The sequence below is a fragment of the Chaetura pelagica genome, unplaced genomic scaffold (genome assembly GCF_000747805.2).
Source record: "Chaetura pelagica isolate M959 unplaced genomic scaffold, ChaPel_1.0 scaffold418, whole genome shotgun sequence".
Classification (NCBI taxonomy): Eukaryota; Metazoa; Chordata; class Aves; order Apodiformes; family Apodidae; genus Chaetura; species Chaetura pelagica.
In genome coordinates this window covers 232,749-251,140 of record NW_009954232.1, presented here as the reverse complement: position 1 = coordinate 251,140, position 18,392 = coordinate 232,749, and the positions used below count along the sequence as shown (strand labels likewise).

Genomic DNA, 18,392 nt, shown 5'->3' with positions numbered 1-18,392 from the left:
CACGCCATCGCCACACTGCAGAATCCTGGAATGGCCCGAAAGACCCGGTTCCGGCCCCTGCGTGGCAGGGACACCTCCCACCAGACCCAGTTGCTCGGAGCCCCATCCAGCCTGGCCTTGGACACCTCTGGGAGGTGCATCCACAACCTCCCCGGGAAACCTGTGCCAGCGTCTCACCACCCTCGGTGAAGGATTCTCTACTACTACCTGATCTAAAACTACCATTTTTCAGCTTAAAAGCGTTACCCCTCACTCTGTCCCTACAAGCCCTTCCGGAAGCCCCTCCCCAGCTTTCCTGCAGGCCCCCTCAAGCCCTGGAGGGCTGCAATAAGCTCTCCCCAGGGATGCTCCAGGCTGAACAACCTCAGCTCTCAGCCCGCCCAGAGCAGCGCAGCCCTGAGAGGGGCTGCCGTGGGGCTTCACCTCGTGTCAGGTGCCCAGCGGAGCTTGTTGCAGGAGCAACAGGGCTTTGTGCCCTGGCAGGGACCTGGAAACCAGCAGGGCAGTGCTCAGAGGGGGGGGTCAGCACCATGGCCCAGCTAGTCAGCGACAGCAGAGAGGAGAAGCTGCAGAGCCATGGAGTGGGAATGCTCTGGCTCCCTAGGAACACTCCAAGCAGGGTTTCAGAGCACTCTGAGGTTTGGCAAAGGCAAAATCTAAGGCAAAAAAACATTATCACCCAAAGAAAAAAAAAAAAAGGTTAATTGAATCAGTGGTTTCCATTTCTTCAGGTGTTTTGGTGGATTTTGAATTCAGCTCTAGTTGCAGAACTAGACACAAGGCTGGGCCCCTACTGCTTAGAATGTATTTATGTGTATAACATCTTCAGAAGGAGTTAAGAAAATCCTACTAACTGTCATTCGATGATACAGAATGTCAGAGCAATTAATGACTACCTCTATACAAGTACCTTAGGCCAGGCCACCCATTGAGAACCACAGTCTTAAATTTTGCATAAATGCTCCCTGTGCACTGTGTGGTGTTAACAGAGAAGCCTAAAAATAAAATCCACAGAGACTAAGATGATGAATGGGAAGGTGCCAAGCCAGCAAATGAGAAACACTGCTGGAGGTGTAACTTGAGCTTTTCCTTTTTTAGGAATGTAAGGATTTAATTTGGGGTTGCAGATTTGTAGCATGTTTATCCCTAAATGGCGTTTACTACCTGGAGTCCTTTCTTTCAGTGACAAGCTGCTTTCAGGTCTTTCCTACAAAACAGAGCCAGAGACACTTCCTTTTTTCTAGGTTACTTAGCAGAACACATGGTCACACAGATACTCAGTTCCATTTTGTCTGCAGGGACATGAGTCCTGATTACTCTTTCCTGTCTAAGAAAATGCCCTCTTTGCCATCCGTCAGCTGTCCCAAAGACCGAGGTGCCAGCATGTCTATTGTTCTTGTTTCATGGAGAAAGATTGAAGGCTAAAGCAGATTCTTTGTCTATCAGACACAGTCCTAACTTGCTTATTCCACCAAGCAGATAAAGTACACATGACTGTGACAAGATACAAAACGGTGTCTTCATGGCCAATGAGAAGCTCACCTGGCTTCTCACTACCCCATTTATGCAGTGACCAAAACTACAGCTTATTACATTGTATATGGCCTGCATGTCCACATTCTACCCACACCATAGAAGTATTTAATTACTCCCTGCTTAATAAACATTCTGCCATTACCTTTTTTTTTTTTTTTTTTTTTTTTTTTTAGGATTATGGATCTATTTTACTATCCACCTAATTTTGTTATTCTCTTGTTGTATAAAAATTGTATCTATCACTCACACCTTCCATGGCATCTTCTTTGGTTCCTACTTTAGCAAATCTTTTGTCTGAGTAAACACATTAATCAATGCCCTAGTCAGGTCTGCAATGGATTTGGCAAAGGAGAGTTGCTGCCAAGCCTTCCTTTTAAAGATTCTCAGCTCTAAAGGATGAGAAGGGGTGAGAAAGTAAGTACACATGCCACACCATGGAAGGGTCAGGCATTCCAAGGGCCATGGGTTCCTTGATCTGGAACATTTAATTTTCAGGTTGTTCCATCAGCAGTCATACTCATGAAGAATGATTTCCTGCAGGGGGCCTATGCCACTGCAGTAACCCCCTTTCCTTCGTTTGTTCCCTACAACCTCCTCCCAGTACATCCAGCTCTTCTGTAACTCCTTTGATCCCAAATATCCTCAGTTCCCTCTACACCCACAGCTCAAGGCTGGCCAGCCTGTCTGGAGACTGTCTGGTGGAGCCCTCCCCACATGTATGGCCATTAGCTCACAGTGCAGGCTTTTCCAATTTAGACCTTGCTGTAATTCCCGGATACTAATTTTTTGCTTTTAAAACAACTATAAAGTATCTTTGATACCTTGTCAGATTTGTTCAAAATTTGTCACGTGGTTTAAATGTTTGTAGAGCAAATGCCTGAATTTTTGCAGGGGCTGGCATATCCTTTCTGCCCTTAGGACAGCAGCCTAAAGTACATGGCTATGAGGTAGGTGTATGGCCAGGATTGTGTGGCAGCAAGAGGAGGGAGAAGTTGCTTCCTGCACTGGTTCCCTGGCAGTGCTGGCTCCTCCACAGTGCTAGGGAACAGCAGGAGAACAAATGGCTGTCCTAAGTAGTTCTTCTAACCAAGGAAATTAGGTTTTACATCATTATTCTATTTTTATCCTTTTTTTTCTCCCTCCAAGAAAAGCTATCCTAACAGTCAACATTAATGCAGGGTTATAGTGTATCATCAAAACAGTACAACAGCAATGTTCACCTGCAAAAACAGTTGTCTGCTGCTGGGCACTGCTACTAAAAATGTATCCATCAAAATTGTGGTTATTACGTGTGATAACTGGCACACAGTATTTATTTTGTTGATTTTTGCCTTATAAAAACAAACTTATAGAATTTGGTTTCTATTTTTTATTTTCATCAAATAAACATTTTAAACATTTATTTGTTAGCAATCCTGTATTGTTGTTATTTTGAACATTAGTCAATGTTACGAATTTTTGGTTACATTTCATTTTAAGTAGCAGTGCAGAAGAATTCTGTGGCTTTAGTTTTGGAGCCAACACAAAATAATGATGTTAATTCTGGTGCCTAGGACATCCATCTTGAGTTGCTGTGGGAAACTGAGACACCTTTTCTTTTGCTTTATGAGCTGAGCAAAGAATGTTTTTCAGCCAAAATTGCTTTGTAAGTTTAATTAAAATTAGCTAATGTTTCAAATTGACCTGCACTATGATTTCTAGCATTTTAGCTGTATATCTTGGCTCTCCCTTACTTAATAACTATAGTCCCAATTATTTCATTCTGGTATTACTTCTCACTTACTGTTTACAAAAGATAGCCCTGCCACATGAGAAGGGCAATTAAACAATATTGTTACGGACCTTTTAGTGCTTATTCTTTCAAATCCTGATCTTTGGAGTGACTACCATGGATAATTCTCTCCTAAAAGATACCTTTATATAAGAATAAATATGTACAGTAACATGCAGAAGATTTACACATAAGTTAAAAACATGTAGGCTGTAGGAAGTGAAAATGTTCTCATTCATTATCTGCGCTTTGCCACTGACAGGGAGAGGTGTGTGATGATGCAGGTATTATAATATCAACACACAGCATTCAGAACTACAACATTATCTATAAAACAGCAATGTGCACAGGCATAAAAGCAAAGATATTCATGGCGGTATCATAAGATGAAGCTATAAACCTTTTTAAAGACCAATGTTTGTCTTTTGAAGCATACATTGCCAAAACCACATGGAAGTTTCAAGGAACAGTTATTTTTAAATTATCTGTTTAGCTGTTCCTGTTTGCTTTTGCTGTGCATTCATTTAAAAGCAAGTGTTTAAATTGACTCCTTACCTTGCAAGACAGAAACATGGCTTAGCATCAGCTCTCTCCTCTAAGGACCTCCACATTAATACTTCTGCAGTGGTACTTCTGTTGCGTTTCCTCACAGAAAATGTTAGACAACAGCAGTGGGTTACTTTGTTCCTGTTTGTTTTTTTTAAAGAACGGGTTTGATAATTTACTCTAATTTTAGACCTTGACTATTCTTGGCAAGATTCAGTTGGGCTAGATCAATTGAACCTTGTACCAGAAGCTTCATTCAGCAGTCTTCATGAGCACAAATTCTCTACTTTTTTTTTTCTCTAAATTTTTTTCTAATGAACCTCATACATTTTGCTCAGTTGTAAATAAAATAATGTGCAGGTACAGAGTATTTGTAACATTTGAAGATGCACCAAGCATTAGTAATTGTTAGATTAAAATAATAATAATAAAAAGTCTGTATTGCAAAGTTTTCTTCCTTCCATTGATAGTGCTCTTTAGTCTTCTGCAGAAGTTCAGTGATTACACAAAATTTGATAATGTGACAGAAAGTCATGCCCAGAGCAAGTATTTATCATAACACAAAACCTATGAAAACATTTAATCTGCTTTAAATTGAAAGAACCCTTTTCTTTTAGTGAAATTAATCTTTTTGAAGTACAATTTCAGCAAACACATCAGTGTAATTGCAGTTCCCCTCTAGAGCTTATGGCCAAAGGTTGAGTTACCAGCGTGGGCTCGTGCATGTGACAGGTCACCAGATCCCATCTGCATACTGTTCACTAAGCAAACAGTGGGCCAGCCTCTGTGTGCTGAGCATGGGGGACAGGGGGACATGTCCTCAGGGAACAACTTTATGTCCATAAACTATACATCGTGTGGCTGATACCAGTCTCAAAAAGCCACTAATGAACTTGATTCATTAAAACCATGTGCAGGTTTCTGTTGTTTGTCAGTTTATGCTCTGTCTTCTCCTGACAAGTCCAAAGCTTAACCTGAGATCTCACTGTCCATCAGGGTGTGATCCACTTTTAACAAGAGAAGAGAACATACCACAAAGCACTATCTGCACTGGCAGGGAGCTGTTTGGGTGAGATACGCCCTTCCCTTTCACCTGTGGCTTCCAGGTGAGCTGTGCTCCAGGTGGTGAATTGCAGAAAATGACAACATTCTTGCCAGGCTGATTCTTGCCTAAAATCTGATGCTTCCATGACAAGCCACCAAGCAACAAGAGACAATAGCCAGATCTTGAGGGAACTCTGACTTGCACCAACTGCAATTGGCAGTGATTCATAGGAAGGTCAGAACCACTTTGGCAAAGCCCCTGGTAGAGCCATCCACAAGGAAGCAATAAACTGGTTCCTTACCTCTGTAAGCAAACAGCCAAAGCCATGTTAGATTGTACTTGCAATGTCTGTCTCACACAATGCTGTATTTAGACCTTATTTTGTAGCTTCGTCTCCAGGTAGTTCAGATGACTTTGTTTTCTTTACTGCTTGCTTTATGAGCTTTTAAATAAATTTTATTAACAGAGATTATATTGTCTGTTGACTGCTAATACAAAAATCAGTTTGGTGTGGACTCCGAGCATCTAACTCTGTTGGTAAGAGGGAGTTCATAGGTTTCTCTCTTTCTAACTTCTTATGAGATAATTTTGAGTTGTATTTTCTAGCTTGCCCTTTTTGTCTGTTTTGTGTTTTCTACATTTCCTTTTAACCAGGATGGCTTCTTAGCCACTATAGTGTTGTATGTTGGTGGAATGATGGCTTTTTCAGCATTTGTTCGGAAATCTTCAAAGAGTTCCTAGGTTTTGTTAGAACTGCCATTAACACTATAATGTCATTTTATGATTAATTATTGCAACATTCACATTAAGGAATTACTTTTACTAAGAGTGACTGTGATAGTTATGAAGTGAGAGTTCTGTGAGGACCATGTTCCTCTGTTGTGGTGTAAATTCCTCTTGCCTGTTCATCACAGGTGACATTCTGGAAATGAATTGGTCATTCATTCCGGGTTGTGACAAAAAATGTTTCATGGTGGGAATCAGTGTCCTCTATATACCCTGCCAACAACATTTTTATGTATGATGTGTCCTTCCTTGGGAAGAAACAAACTAATTCTAGTCAAAGGTAAATTTATAATTTTGTGTCTGCCTTATTATGAAGTTATATCCATTTTACAAACATCTTATGTTTTATCCTGGCTAGTTCACTTCCTATAGAATTACACGTAAAGCTTTTTTTTTTTTTTTCTGCATATCTGCTCAGAACATACAAAATCATGTAGAAGAATGTAAAAAATATGTTTAAAAAAACTAGCAAAACTTAATGTTCACAGTTGGGTATATAACAGTTTATTTTCAGTACAATGGGAGATCACTTTTTGGACTCTAAATTCGTGACAGCTACACTTACAATAATTTTTAGAAGGCCTTACTTCAGTTGCAATGATCATAACTGGATTTCAAACTTATAATCTGAAGTCTCTTCAGCATAGCAAAGGGCAGTAGCATATTTCTCATGAACAGTGTTCTAGCTCGTCCAGCTTAACTGGAATCCTGATGGTAAAATCACATATTCAGCATGAAATTTTATGTAAACTTGATGAGATGTAGCAGTAAACGGAGAGATGTTTGTATCCTAGAATTAAAGACAAGAAAAAAGAAAAGCTCTGTTGAACACCAAGGTCCTTTGGAAAAGCCAGTCAAAGAGTTAAAACTGAGGCACAAATCAGACCATAGTTTGAAAGGAACCTCAGATCTGTGCTAGGTGCTACTTTTGCATTTCTTCCTCAAGGTATGACAAGAAGTATTTAAGTCACGGATACAACTAAATACAGAGCACAATGGCTCGATGAGGCCTCCCGCTAGATGTCACTGTAAGGTCTGCATTGCAAGGCTCCCAAGGTGCCACGCAAGCCTTATGCCTTCACTTCCACTCATCCGTGTGGAATTCCTGGCAGAGCTGGGAAACAATCCTCGATACAAAACAGTAAAGACTAATTTTACCCAACTGCAGGGTGACAGACAGGCTATACATACCCCCCCGCAGTATGGCCCAGCTGGGGGATGGGTGGCATCTGGCCCATCGTAAAGCACCAGGTAGTTGCTCCCGCAGTCCCCTGGGTCGTCGATGCTGATGAAATCGAAGTTCACGGTGACAATTCGTCCCCTGGGCACAGTAATGACCCACTCACAGTCAGTGTTGTTGTGGTAAGCTGCAGGGTAGCCGGGACTAGCAAACGAGCCAGTCCTGCCGTATAATGTTCCTCCACATCCTGGGAATAGACACTGTTAATTAGCTGAGAAGGCTGTTTCACAAGACACTACATGATGTAGTACATTAGTACAGTATCAGTAGTAATACTGAAAAAGAGAAAATGCTGGGAGCTGGAACAATGAATGTGGATAAAAGCATTAATCCAGTATGAGAAAAAACTGAATCTCTACCTTCAGCAGCCTGAGAATAGAAGTGGGCCATCACTGGATATTAAAAATCAAGCCCCCCAAAACTCTTTGAAACTAGAACCCAAGTCTTAAGTCTGTACCTTGGTCCATTCAGTTCCCATCTACTCAATTGGAGACAGCTCTTTGGCTGGTTTTTGGAAAGAAAAGTAGCGTGTCCTCTTCTGATAGAAAAATACAGAGAACTCAGAGAACATTAAGTTGAACATTAAGAACATTAAGAGAACATTAAGAACATATTAAGTAAACTAAAGGCCATTTATAAAAAAAATCAGTCTCCAACAGCAGGCAGAAGCAGATGCCCTGGAAGAAATGCAAGTTACAAAGTGAGAGTAAGTATGTGCAGATCATGGCCCAGGTTACTCTGACAGCCTCCAAGAATTTTCAGCTCACAGCTCCCCAGATGGCATCTTTGTATTTGTCTTTATCAGATGTCTTCCATGAACCTGTTCAAGTACCTTTTAAATCCATGTAAACTTGTAGCATCCTATGGGAAGGAGCTCCACAGCTTAACTGTGTTCTGTGTGAATAAATGTGTTGAATACTTTTGTTTTTGAACCTACTGCCTCCTGCCTTTATCCTGTGGCCTTTAGTTCCTCTATAGGATTAGTCAAGGAATAGCTTACCATCCAATATCACTGAATTTTATGGGCCTCAGAAGTTTTTTTTACCAGATACCTCATACAGAAGTAATTTTTTATGGTAAGCCATTAGATATACTGCATTCTTCATAAGAGGAGACCATAACTGTGCACATCAATTTGTGTGTGAACTAGGGACTTACCCAGTGGCTATTTGTTGTTTCTCCCCTCCGTAACAATTCCTAGCATTGCACTAGCCTTCCCAACTACTAGTGAGCAGTAAACTCTTGCTTTCATGAAACTATTTTACCCCCAAGAACTTGTTGCCGACTACAGAAGTCAACTCAGAACACATATTTTTGTCAGTAAAGTTAGGATTGTCTTTTTTTTTGCCCATGTTCTCCACCAACACTTTCCTACACTGAATTTCATCTGCCTTTTCATCACCAAGACACTCAATGCTATAAGGTTATTCTGCAGTGCTTTTCAGCTGACCATGAGTTTTTCTACCTCCAGTAACTTAGTGTCATGAACAAACTATTACCCAGATATTCACTGCCATTTCACAAACCATTTGTGACCAAAATAGTCACTACAAGCATTTTAGGCAGGTTATTTTCCTAGAGCAAATTTCAGTCCTCTTCAGGCTTAGTGGTGCCTAGATCCTAGGGTATATCATCATTGGATTATTAATGGAGCAGGCTGAGTCATCATCACCACCACCACCACTACTACTCTGTGGATCCCAGGATAGATGTTCCTGATGTTTTCTGACATCTCAGTGAAAGAGATATATCTTCATCTTAAGTGGACTCAATACTCTGAGGTTGCTAAAGTCAACATGAGAGAGGGAATTGTTTCCATCACATAAAATGGATCTTGTCCCACAGGTGTTCAGGAACAGTGACTTCTATCCAGTGACTGAATAGGGTGGCCTCTGGGTGTTTGGGAAGGTCTTATGTGTTGATGAGGCAGGGCCCAAACTGAGCAGGCTGAATTCCACCTTTCTGTGTTTTCCCTCTGTGTACAATTGCTAAATGGAATTACTTTATAATGACAGCCTTACCACTAGATGATGAAGTCCAGGTAATTTCATACCCATCACGGACCCCTGAAAAATCACTCTTGAAACGAAGGTAGACAACATGATTTTTGGGGAAGATGGGACTGGGCACAGTGTTTCCACAGAACCTTCCAAGTAGTGGTGATTGTACATCACTCCCATTTCTGACCTTCAAGGGACACAAAAAACATTGACAACGTTAAATCCCTATGCCAATTATAAACCAGTTTGATCATACAAGGATAGAAGCACAGCACAAACTATGTAGTGACTTGCATGCATACCATAGTTTTAATTTTAATACTATGATTTTTCCTACTATATATTATATAGAAGGAAAAAGAGACCATGAACCAGTCTGTCTGAGTTCTGTAAGTAATTGCACAGAACAAGCATAATCAGAAATGGGTAGCTGAATTTTATGGTGTGGTACATCTCCTGACTGAGAAAATTACTTGAGTAGTACCTAAGATGTGCTTATGCAATTCAAGCCCATGTTTTATTTTTCATAAGATATTTTAATATTTGAGCTTAAAAGATCCATTTTTTACCCTACAGAGCACACTTTTCTCTGGTCACATTAAGATGCAGATTGTATTACATAGCTCAGACTTAATCTGTTTGGGCTTTTTTTCTGAGCTCAAATTATGTTGGTGCTCATATCCATTTCTTGAGACAGTAAAGAGGATATGAAAGGAGAACTAAATAATGAGTCTGCCACAGATACCTGATTTTTATCATCTGACCAGTGAATAGGAAAACCTTCCACAAGTGTGAAAGGACAGATTGAGTATTGTGTGGTAAGATGTGCTTTTTATTGACAGAAAGTGTCTTTGCAAGTATCCTACCCTTGTTTCTAGAACTTTTTTTTAAAGAAAAAATGTTTTTTAGAAAAAAAAGTATTTCTAAGAAAAATATCACACAGATGTAATCTGCTAGTGGAACAAAAGCACCCAAATTCATGAATTTCTGTTTATGCACAGATGTTAATATCAGCTGAAAACTATCCTGGCTTGCTCTGTTACCTGGGTAACATCAACACGAACTAGATAAAGATGAGTTAGCTGATAATGAAACTATTTTTTCACTATTTTTTTGGACTTACTATAGTGTGCTTTTTTTGACCTCTTACTATAACATTTGAGTACCTTTCACCGTAAAACTGGAACAATAAATTAGTCTCTAATATCAGTTCAGCTAACACTTGACCCAAGCTTATTAACATCCTTTGAATTCAGCAGATTTTGACACAGGCCCACAAAATATGTATTTGTGCTTGGTACCTCCAGGAAATCACGTGAACACTGGATGCTGTCCTCCAAACTGAAAGCATGGAAAAAGAGAGAAATTGTGTGGTTCAGGGGAGCTCGTAGAATGATAGAACAGTCCATATTGTTGGGGTGACGACCAGGCCAGCCAGGGCTCTTCAGGTAACCAAATGGCTGGTTATATTCTCTGCTGCAGCCTTGAGACAGAAAACCAGAAACATGTAAGCATTTCTGATCTGTGTATTGCGTTTCAATACTACATGGAATCAACAAGGAGCAGGGTAGGTAGATTTTTTAGAAGTCTCTTCAAGCTTACCTGTAGCTTGATAAGTAAATCTGACACCATTGTTAATCATATATTCATCTGACTTGAAGGACACGATGGCCGTGCGGTCGTAAGAATACATTTCAGGGACTGGAAAAGTTTCAGTGCCACAGAATCTATGGACCGATCCTTGGCTGTGCTAGAATTTAATATGTCACAAGTTACTTCTACTTAAGGATACAATTCCATTTTCTGCTGACTGAACTTAAGGTGGATTGATCCCTCAGCACTTCCTATACCAGTTATACAATCATATTTTAAAATGAGCAATCACTTAATAAAATCTCAACATTTTATGTTTAATTACTATGAGAAAGAAATGAAACGTAACAAGTATTTTCATGTCAAAATAAGAAACAACGAAGAAGGTTTAGACTAATATAATAAAAGGAACATAAACAGGTTTGGGTTTTTTCTAGTGCTTTCAAGACACAGTCTGGACATTAATATTTATTTTTATTACGGTTCTTGGGTGGGAAGAAGTACAATTAGTTTATGAAAACCTATTGTTGGGTGGAATTTTCTAGGTGTCACGTTTGGCAGCTCTGTTTCTTGGTGAAAAATCATGTAACTGTGAAAAATCATGTAACACTTAGCAGGTCTAATTCAATGTGTGTATAGTGTGCTTCCATGAAGTCTGTGTACTAGTTAACATGCTCAAAGTGGGGCATAATGCTTTGTACAGAGTCATCAATAATCTGTTGCCAAATGGTGGGTTTCTCCTCTCTTTACAAAGAGCAAAGGGAGCTGAATGTGAAAGGAGAATGCTATCAACTGTAAATTTCTTACTGTTGGTGAGTCCTGGAGCTCTAGGTAGTTTTGAGAGCAATCCTGGCTGGAATGGAGGTGAAAAGCCTCTACCACCACCCTGACTTGCTGCTGTGGAGGGGCATCAATGACCCAAGTGCAGAGAGTAAACGGTGGATATTCATTTGGGAAGTTGGGAGATGTTGCAGTCAGGGATGTAGAAGTTGCATTATATATTCCTCCACACAGTCCTGTGTAAAATAGTAAGAAATTTATCATAGAGTGAAAACCTTTCCAACTGGGGAAGAATATTTATTGAGCAAAACTACCCTGGGCGATATACTTTTGTATTTACCTGTGACTCCCTAGAAGAAAAAGGAGTAAAACACATGCTGTGTCAATGTATGTTGTAAAACCTAAATCAGTGTTTGTTCCCTATAATACCAGGGTATTTGTTAACAGTTTATGACAGAGCACTCCAGTGTTTTGCAGTCCAGACTGACAGCTGCCATGCAACCAGCCAAGACTGACAAGAACTGCATTGGGGTCTAGCAGTGCTGCTTTCAGCCTGCCTATAGGTGCTCCATAAAGCTACAGTAAGGACTGTCTTTGCACATTACTGGGACCTTTGTCTAGAATTTTGATTCTTTATTATTTAAATATGTATTTCCACAGAAGAGTCACAACAGTATATATGCATAAGTATATATGTATACTTACGATCCACTGTGGTGTAGGTCACATTGAAACCCTCCCTTTCCACAGAATTGTCTGTGGTAAATTTCACAGTCAAGGAATTATAAGTAGAAAGAAAAGGAGCTGGCACTGTAGATCCGCAGAATGTGCCAACTAAATTGGCATTTTCATTAGCTCCATCATAAAGCTGAAAGAAGAAAAGCATATAAGCCACTAAGAGCTTAGGCACAACAAACAAATAAATAGAAATAAAGTTCTTGGACCCCTGGTGACATTGCAATTTCTCTTACTTGAAAGCACAGTAAGTGCTTTTGTGCTTTATCAGGATGTTCTTGATAACTGTAATTATTCACTGCCATATTAACTAATCCTGCTGGACAGTATAAATCTCATTATGGAACATTCTGGTCCTATCTCAACAAATCTAACAAAAATTGATTCTATTTTAATTTGACATTCTGTTTTCTTTTTTCTAAGTAATCTCAAAGAGCTTTTCAATGAGGAAGGTCGATTTCATTCACCAAGATGTAGAATTCATTCCTAGTTTCACTGAGCATCTCTAATGCTCAACAGGATCTATAACACTCCCTGGTGGATCTTGTTTGGCAGCATTTTACTATCTATCTTACTTCTATATGCTCATCTCCACGGAAATAGCCTTCATAGGTGAGCACTGAGTGTCAAGCATGAAGATGTTTATTAAAAATTTTACAAATTAAAGGCTTTTCAGGCAATTGTGTATGATACTGAATCTACAAGTTTACTTTCAAAGTGCTTGAGTTTTGTTGTGTTTCTGCTCTTTGAAATAAATACGCATTTCTATAGGCAGTCTAAGAACAGAAGCATGTCCCAGTAACAATGTTAAAAATCTTATTGGCTTCCAAAAAGGCAGGATGTCATCTGGAGTAGCAATCTAGCCCACTGAAAAAATTATAAATATATTAATCAATTAAATTTCTTCGTAAGACCATTTTCTATTAATTAAGTTTTAGCCTCATGGAGAGAATAATGGAGCATATCTCGCTGTTATTTTATTGATAAAATATGCAGCTATCTTACTTTGACATAATCATATCGGCAACTCCAAGCAGACTGTGCTTCAAGCAGAAATGAATTGAAGGTGAGGTTGATCTGTTTGTTTATAGGTGCAGTTATGATCCATACACAGTCCAGATTTTTCTCATATCTTCTGGTCACGTTGGAGATTGGAGAGCCAAAGCTAGAAGCTGAATTTGTCAAGTAACCACCACAGCCATTCTGAGGTCCTGTTGAAGAAGCAAAAGTTTTTTAAAGCAATTCTTGGCATTTATTTAATTTTCAAGTCTTTAATGTGAAGCCAACAGGTGGGTTTTTTCTATGCTACAGAGTTTTACTGTCTTGTTTCACAAGACTATCTGAATAATTAAAAGATTTTCAACACAAATAGCATTAGAGAGATACTGATCACAACTGGATTTGGTAGAGTGAATTAAGAAGGCTCATATCTTCTTGATTAATATAAAATCAGTAACCACTTTGAAATAGCAGCAACAGATTTTTTAAAAGGGCCTGTAAGAAGACAGGGCAGAAACAGAATAGTGGTCAGGCCTTTTCATGTAATTCTTACCTGCTAATAAGCACATGTGGACAGTAGGGGGCACTGGGTCGTTGACTTTGAAAATTAGTTAAAAATTAAAGTTGCTTATTTTGGCAATAGGGCACCATTCTGGGGGGACTCAATTTGACAGCCTGACTCTGAGAATCTAGCTAAAAGGGACTTACTTCTGGAAGGTTTTTGCACTGTGGGAACTTACAACCCCTCTGAAGACCAGGCTGCTTTTCATTGGGATCTCACATACAGAACTAAGTCCCTCACTGTAGTTACTAACTGTTAAAATTTGAACCCTATGTTTTCAGTCATATCGAAAGAAATTACTTAGGGAGAGAAGCAGTTACTGGAAGATAAGAACCGTGGGGTTTTTTGTTTCTAATTACAAACAAGCAAAAAACACAGACTATCAGAAAGGATTTTTGGTTTGCTGTTTGGTTGGGTTTTTTAAAACTTTTTCATAGTTTGACTTTCAGAGATTAGACTGGGCTAGTAAATCTGATCAATTTGCTTACTTTATTCTTTCTTCCCCACTCTCTATGTGATTTCCTGGCCACTTATTTAACTCAGGATTTCAAATGAAGTATGGTTCATACTATTGCTTTTGACTCTGAGGAGATTTTGTAAACTGCACAGCGCAGAGCAGCAACTGCAAGCAGTTTGTTGTATCCCACAGAGAATCCTTTTAGGAGAATTAGATAATAAGCTACAGCTGTGGCTAAGCCACATGAGTAGAGCTTCAGAGTTTCATCTCTGTGTGTAAAATAGGCCAGTCTGGTTGACACACAGTGATTTAACCTTGACACACTGATATCTTTTCAGCCATAGAAAACTGCACCCTACTTGAGTTGCAGTATTACGAAAGACCACGCTGGTGAAAAATCAGCATCCAAGTATCAGGATTGCATCAGTAACCCAGGGCTGGAGACAGCCCTGTCTTCCAAGACTGCAATGGTTAAACCAGAGTGACTAAGGCTAAATGTCATCCTGCTCTACTAACCAGAGCCAGAAAAACCCCACCCTAAAAAGAAGTTTGCTTAAAACCAAAATCTTAATAACATGAGATTTAAGTGTTTGCTATAGCAAAAAATGAACAGAAGAAACTTATTAGCAACTGAAAAAGTCAGGAATTAATAGACTCTAGTCCAGTTTTGTGGGCTGCTAATGAAGTCAGAAACTTGGAAAAATGTTAGTCTTTATTCCAGTGCCACTGCAGAAGCTGACAGCAACAGTGGGAGAAATGTGAGCAATAAATCCTGTTCTTACAGTCTAGGAAGGAAGAAAATGTCTGACAGGAGGATGTCTGGGCCCTATGAGTGCAGTTTCACTATATTTTTCTCTGAGTTCACCCTTCTGCATCATTTATTCAGCCATTCTAAAATAATCTTGGTAGAGCCATTTCCTCCTCAGCATATTGGACACTGTCCACTAAACATAACATTAAGCATATAATCAATCATTAGGCATAGATCATAGTCCAGCCATCCAGCCCCGCAATATTGAGTCTAGAATGATATATGGGTCAGACACCTCACAAAGCTCCCTTTCATCCTTTACAGATTTTTCAGTTGCAGAGATGCCAATCAGACCCTTGCAACAGGAATCAGAGAATCGCCACAGAGCCACGCAACAGGAAAGCTCTTGGTGCTGTTGGATTGTCCTTTTTTCATGTATCCAACGTCTGGACCTTTGCAATGGTGCACTTCACTGATAGCTGTGCAGCTATAAAAAGAGTCCAGATTACAAAAAATACTGATGTGGGTAACCTCTTTGTGTATAGCACACAAAATGGATTTGGTACAGGGAGATACAGACCAAATCCTCATTACCAGAAAATTAACTGTAGTGACTATAGCCAGTAATAGCATCTAAGGCAAGATAATGAAAAGTATGATTTAAAGATGAGGTTTCATCATTAGCTTTCACAATGCTTAGCCTGCACCACTGGGTTTGATTCAAATGCTTACAGGACAGTATGTTACAAATAATGGCTAGACTGGAAGCCAACCAGATATTAAGTAGGCCTGCATCAAGCCAAATAAAGAACAGCTCTTGGTGAAAAATCTATCCATCTTGATGTTTTCAGTACTGATCAAAGTTCCATCTGAAGGCAGCCACTAAAAGTTACAGAGTAGTAAAGCTATGTAGATAGAGGGAACACCCACAAGTAAATGTATACTTAGGCTAAGAGAAGCACTATTGCACTGCATTTTAGCCAGGACTCAACCCATACTTCTAAATATCACCACCACTTCTGAATAGAAGGCCAAATAGCAGCCGTCCAGCCCGCTGGTTATCACTGATGGAATGATATTCATTGTTGGCTAACACAGCCAGAAAAAGTGGTAGCTAAAATGTGGTGAAATTCTGGGACTGAGAAGTCTGTTAATTTGTAGAATACTGTTAGATATGAAAAAGCTAAATTTGATAAAAATAATGAGAAATGTACTTTATAGAATAGTTTGTGTGTGGGCACATGGACTGACTGTTGTTTTAGTCTCTGGTTTCTAATTAAAAATAAAAATCATAAGGTCATCATAAATCAGATTTCAATCTTGTCCTCATAACAGCTTGCCAGAGAACACAAATTATCAGAATAACTAGGGCACACACTGTCATCACTAATTGCTTTTGTTGGGAAACATTAATGAAACTAAAAGGCTGAAGGACCACTCAGAAAAGAAAGAATTGAAGGTTCCCTAATACTAATTACAGCACAGAGCAAGCACATGTTTCTCTGTTGAGTTACATCTTCTAGATACGCAGTGAAGATGAAGATGAATCTTTGAAGCTGCCTGCCTTTGAAGCACAGCTGGGGTAAGGTTCTTTTATGCAAGTATGGATGCAATGAAAGGGAGCCTACTGAATAGTTTTAAATCTATCAAGAACCGCTAAACCAATGACATTTCAAAACACAACAAACTAATTTTGCTGTCCTTCCCTTCTTACTAAATGAACACTACAAATGTCTACCATAAGGCAGCAAATATGAAAGAACTGTTCTAGTTCTGCCTGAACAGTAATAAAAACCCTCTCCCATATTTCTGAATCACATTTGTTCTCACCTAGAAACATCCCTGGGAATTCTAGGTTTCTCTCTCATCTGCAGTAATTGTGGCTGTAATAATTAGCTCATAGCTCATTTGGATCATGGCTCAGAAGGATCTAGGGCTGGAGAGAGGAACTATACTGTCATACTTCATTTCAGGGCTGATGCTGAAGGTTGGTAAACCTTTGCAAGCTAAGCTGAGCTGTTCCCACGTTTGGCAATCACTGTACAGACACTGTGAGTTTGTGCAGCAGCAGGACCCTGGCAGCAGTGCGAGCTGTGACCACAGTGCCTGCAGCATTTCAAGAGGAGACTTCAGAAAGCACAGGACTCTCTCCAGTCCTCCACCTAGCCTTTGTGCAGAAAGGGTTTGGTTTGATGGCCTGGCAATGGTTCCAGGAGTGACATTTAGGACTGCAAAGCCCCAGTCTCCTGCTTTAGCAGGATTTCAGAAATGCAGTCAGATGAAGTATATATTATAAAGTTTTTAGACTATTATCTGATCCCAAATCTAACAGTCCAGACATGCTCTGTGCCAAGCCTGCCCTATGTCCAAAGCTATAATACATGTACTGTCCTTTCCATCTCCTCAATGATTGTCAGAGGCAGACATGTAGTCTGGCCTCTTTCTCAAGCTTTCTAATACTGCCTTAGAGTACTCGTTGCCATTACAGCCACTCAGGCCTTTGCAGATCTCACTTGCAATGTGAATCAGAAGTATCTTCTCATCCTATGTTTGTATGCACAGGAGTACAGATTTTCTGCTGTAGAAGGGATTGATTTCAGTCAAGATAAGAAAATCCATTCCAGCAGAGAGTTGACCGCAGTTGTGTGCAGCACCTTTAACCTCAATATCCCACTGGCATTTAACCATTTAGTAATGACAAATTTGTATTTATTCATTGTGTCTGGAAATAATTTTTCACCTCAATTTTTCAGATCAGTCAAAAATGTCTTGTTTAATGTCTATCATTCTTCTTCTCTGTCCAGTATGAGTAGGCAAATTACTTCTATTTCTATTGCTTTGGGAGAAGAAATGTCACAGACATTAAATAACTGACACTTCTGAGAGGCATTCGTAAGCTATTCCTCCGCTCAACAGTTGTATTCTTTTCAGAGATATTAAAGAGATATAGTTCAACACTGCAAGTGCTTTCTAAATTTAGTCAGATTTCAAGCTAATCCATATTTTTAGATTTGAGCCCCAAAATCCATTCAGAAATGGTCCAGGAACTGGGACTTACAAACATATATTCTGAGTTTGTTATGGATGTTCTTATTTTCACGGACTATAATGAGATCAAGGAAAGATACTATTAGCCATGGTTTATTAATTCATTTAATAGATTAAGCTAATCATAGTTAAGCCATGACTAAATATGTGTTAAATATTTAGTAAAAATTTGTGTGAACCAAAAGCCCAAAGAAATATTTGCAAGATGATTTGTGAGTTTCAGGCAATTTGCTTTTCAGCCAGACCCTCTGCAGCACCAGGTTCTAAGTCCAGGCTGGATATCTTGAGATACACCCCTGGAAACTGGTCCTAACAGGATGTGAAATGTCTGCCAGGAACTGCTACTTTTCCAATAGCAATAAAAGGTACAACAGCAGTCAAGGACATGTTCTTCAAATATTTTTTGTTGTTGTTAGAGAGAAGAATTTGCAGGAAACCTGAGATTCAGCTGTGCTGAGTCCTTTCCCACCAAACAGGTCATAACTGCAGTTGTACAGGTGCTTGATGCCACCTACTGCAGGTGCTGATATTATTTACATTAAT

General features: G+C 39.5%; 2 protein-coding genes across 2 annotated transcripts in view; both read right to left on the bottom strand.

The window, feature by feature from the left end:
* Nucleotides 1–225, bottom strand: part of RSU1 (Ras suppressor protein 1) — a 100,724-nt gene extending 100,499 nt beyond the window's left edge. The window contains exon 1 of the mRNA XM_010003616.1: nt 4–225. Within this exon, the coding sequence (XP_010001918.1) occupies nt 4–225 (222 nt within the window). The remainder of the gene's footprint in view (nt 1–3) is intronic.
* A 5,959-nt stretch (nt 226–6,184) lies between these two features.
* CUBN (cubilin (intrinsic factor-cobalamin receptor)) overlaps nt 6,185–18,392 on the bottom strand; it is a 138,781-nt gene continuing 126,573 nt past the window's right edge. The window contains exons 61-68 of the mRNA XM_010003609.1: nt 13,038–13,243; nt 12,003–12,165; nt 11,325–11,533; nt 10,527–10,674; nt 10,226–10,407; nt 8,946–9,111; nt 6,876–7,111; nt 6,185–6,474 (exon numbers count right to left, since the gene is read on the bottom strand). Coding sequence (XP_010001911.1) covers nt 6,367–6,474; nt 6,876–7,111; nt 8,946–9,111; nt 10,226–10,407; nt 10,527–10,674; nt 11,325–11,533; nt 12,003–12,165; nt 13,038–13,243 — 1,418 coding nt within the window. The 3' untranslated portion in view covers nt 6,185–6,366. The remainder of the gene's footprint in view (nt 6,475–6,875; nt 7,112–8,945; nt 9,112–10,225; nt 10,408–10,526; nt 10,675–11,324; nt 11,534–12,002; nt 12,166–13,037; nt 13,244–18,392) is intronic.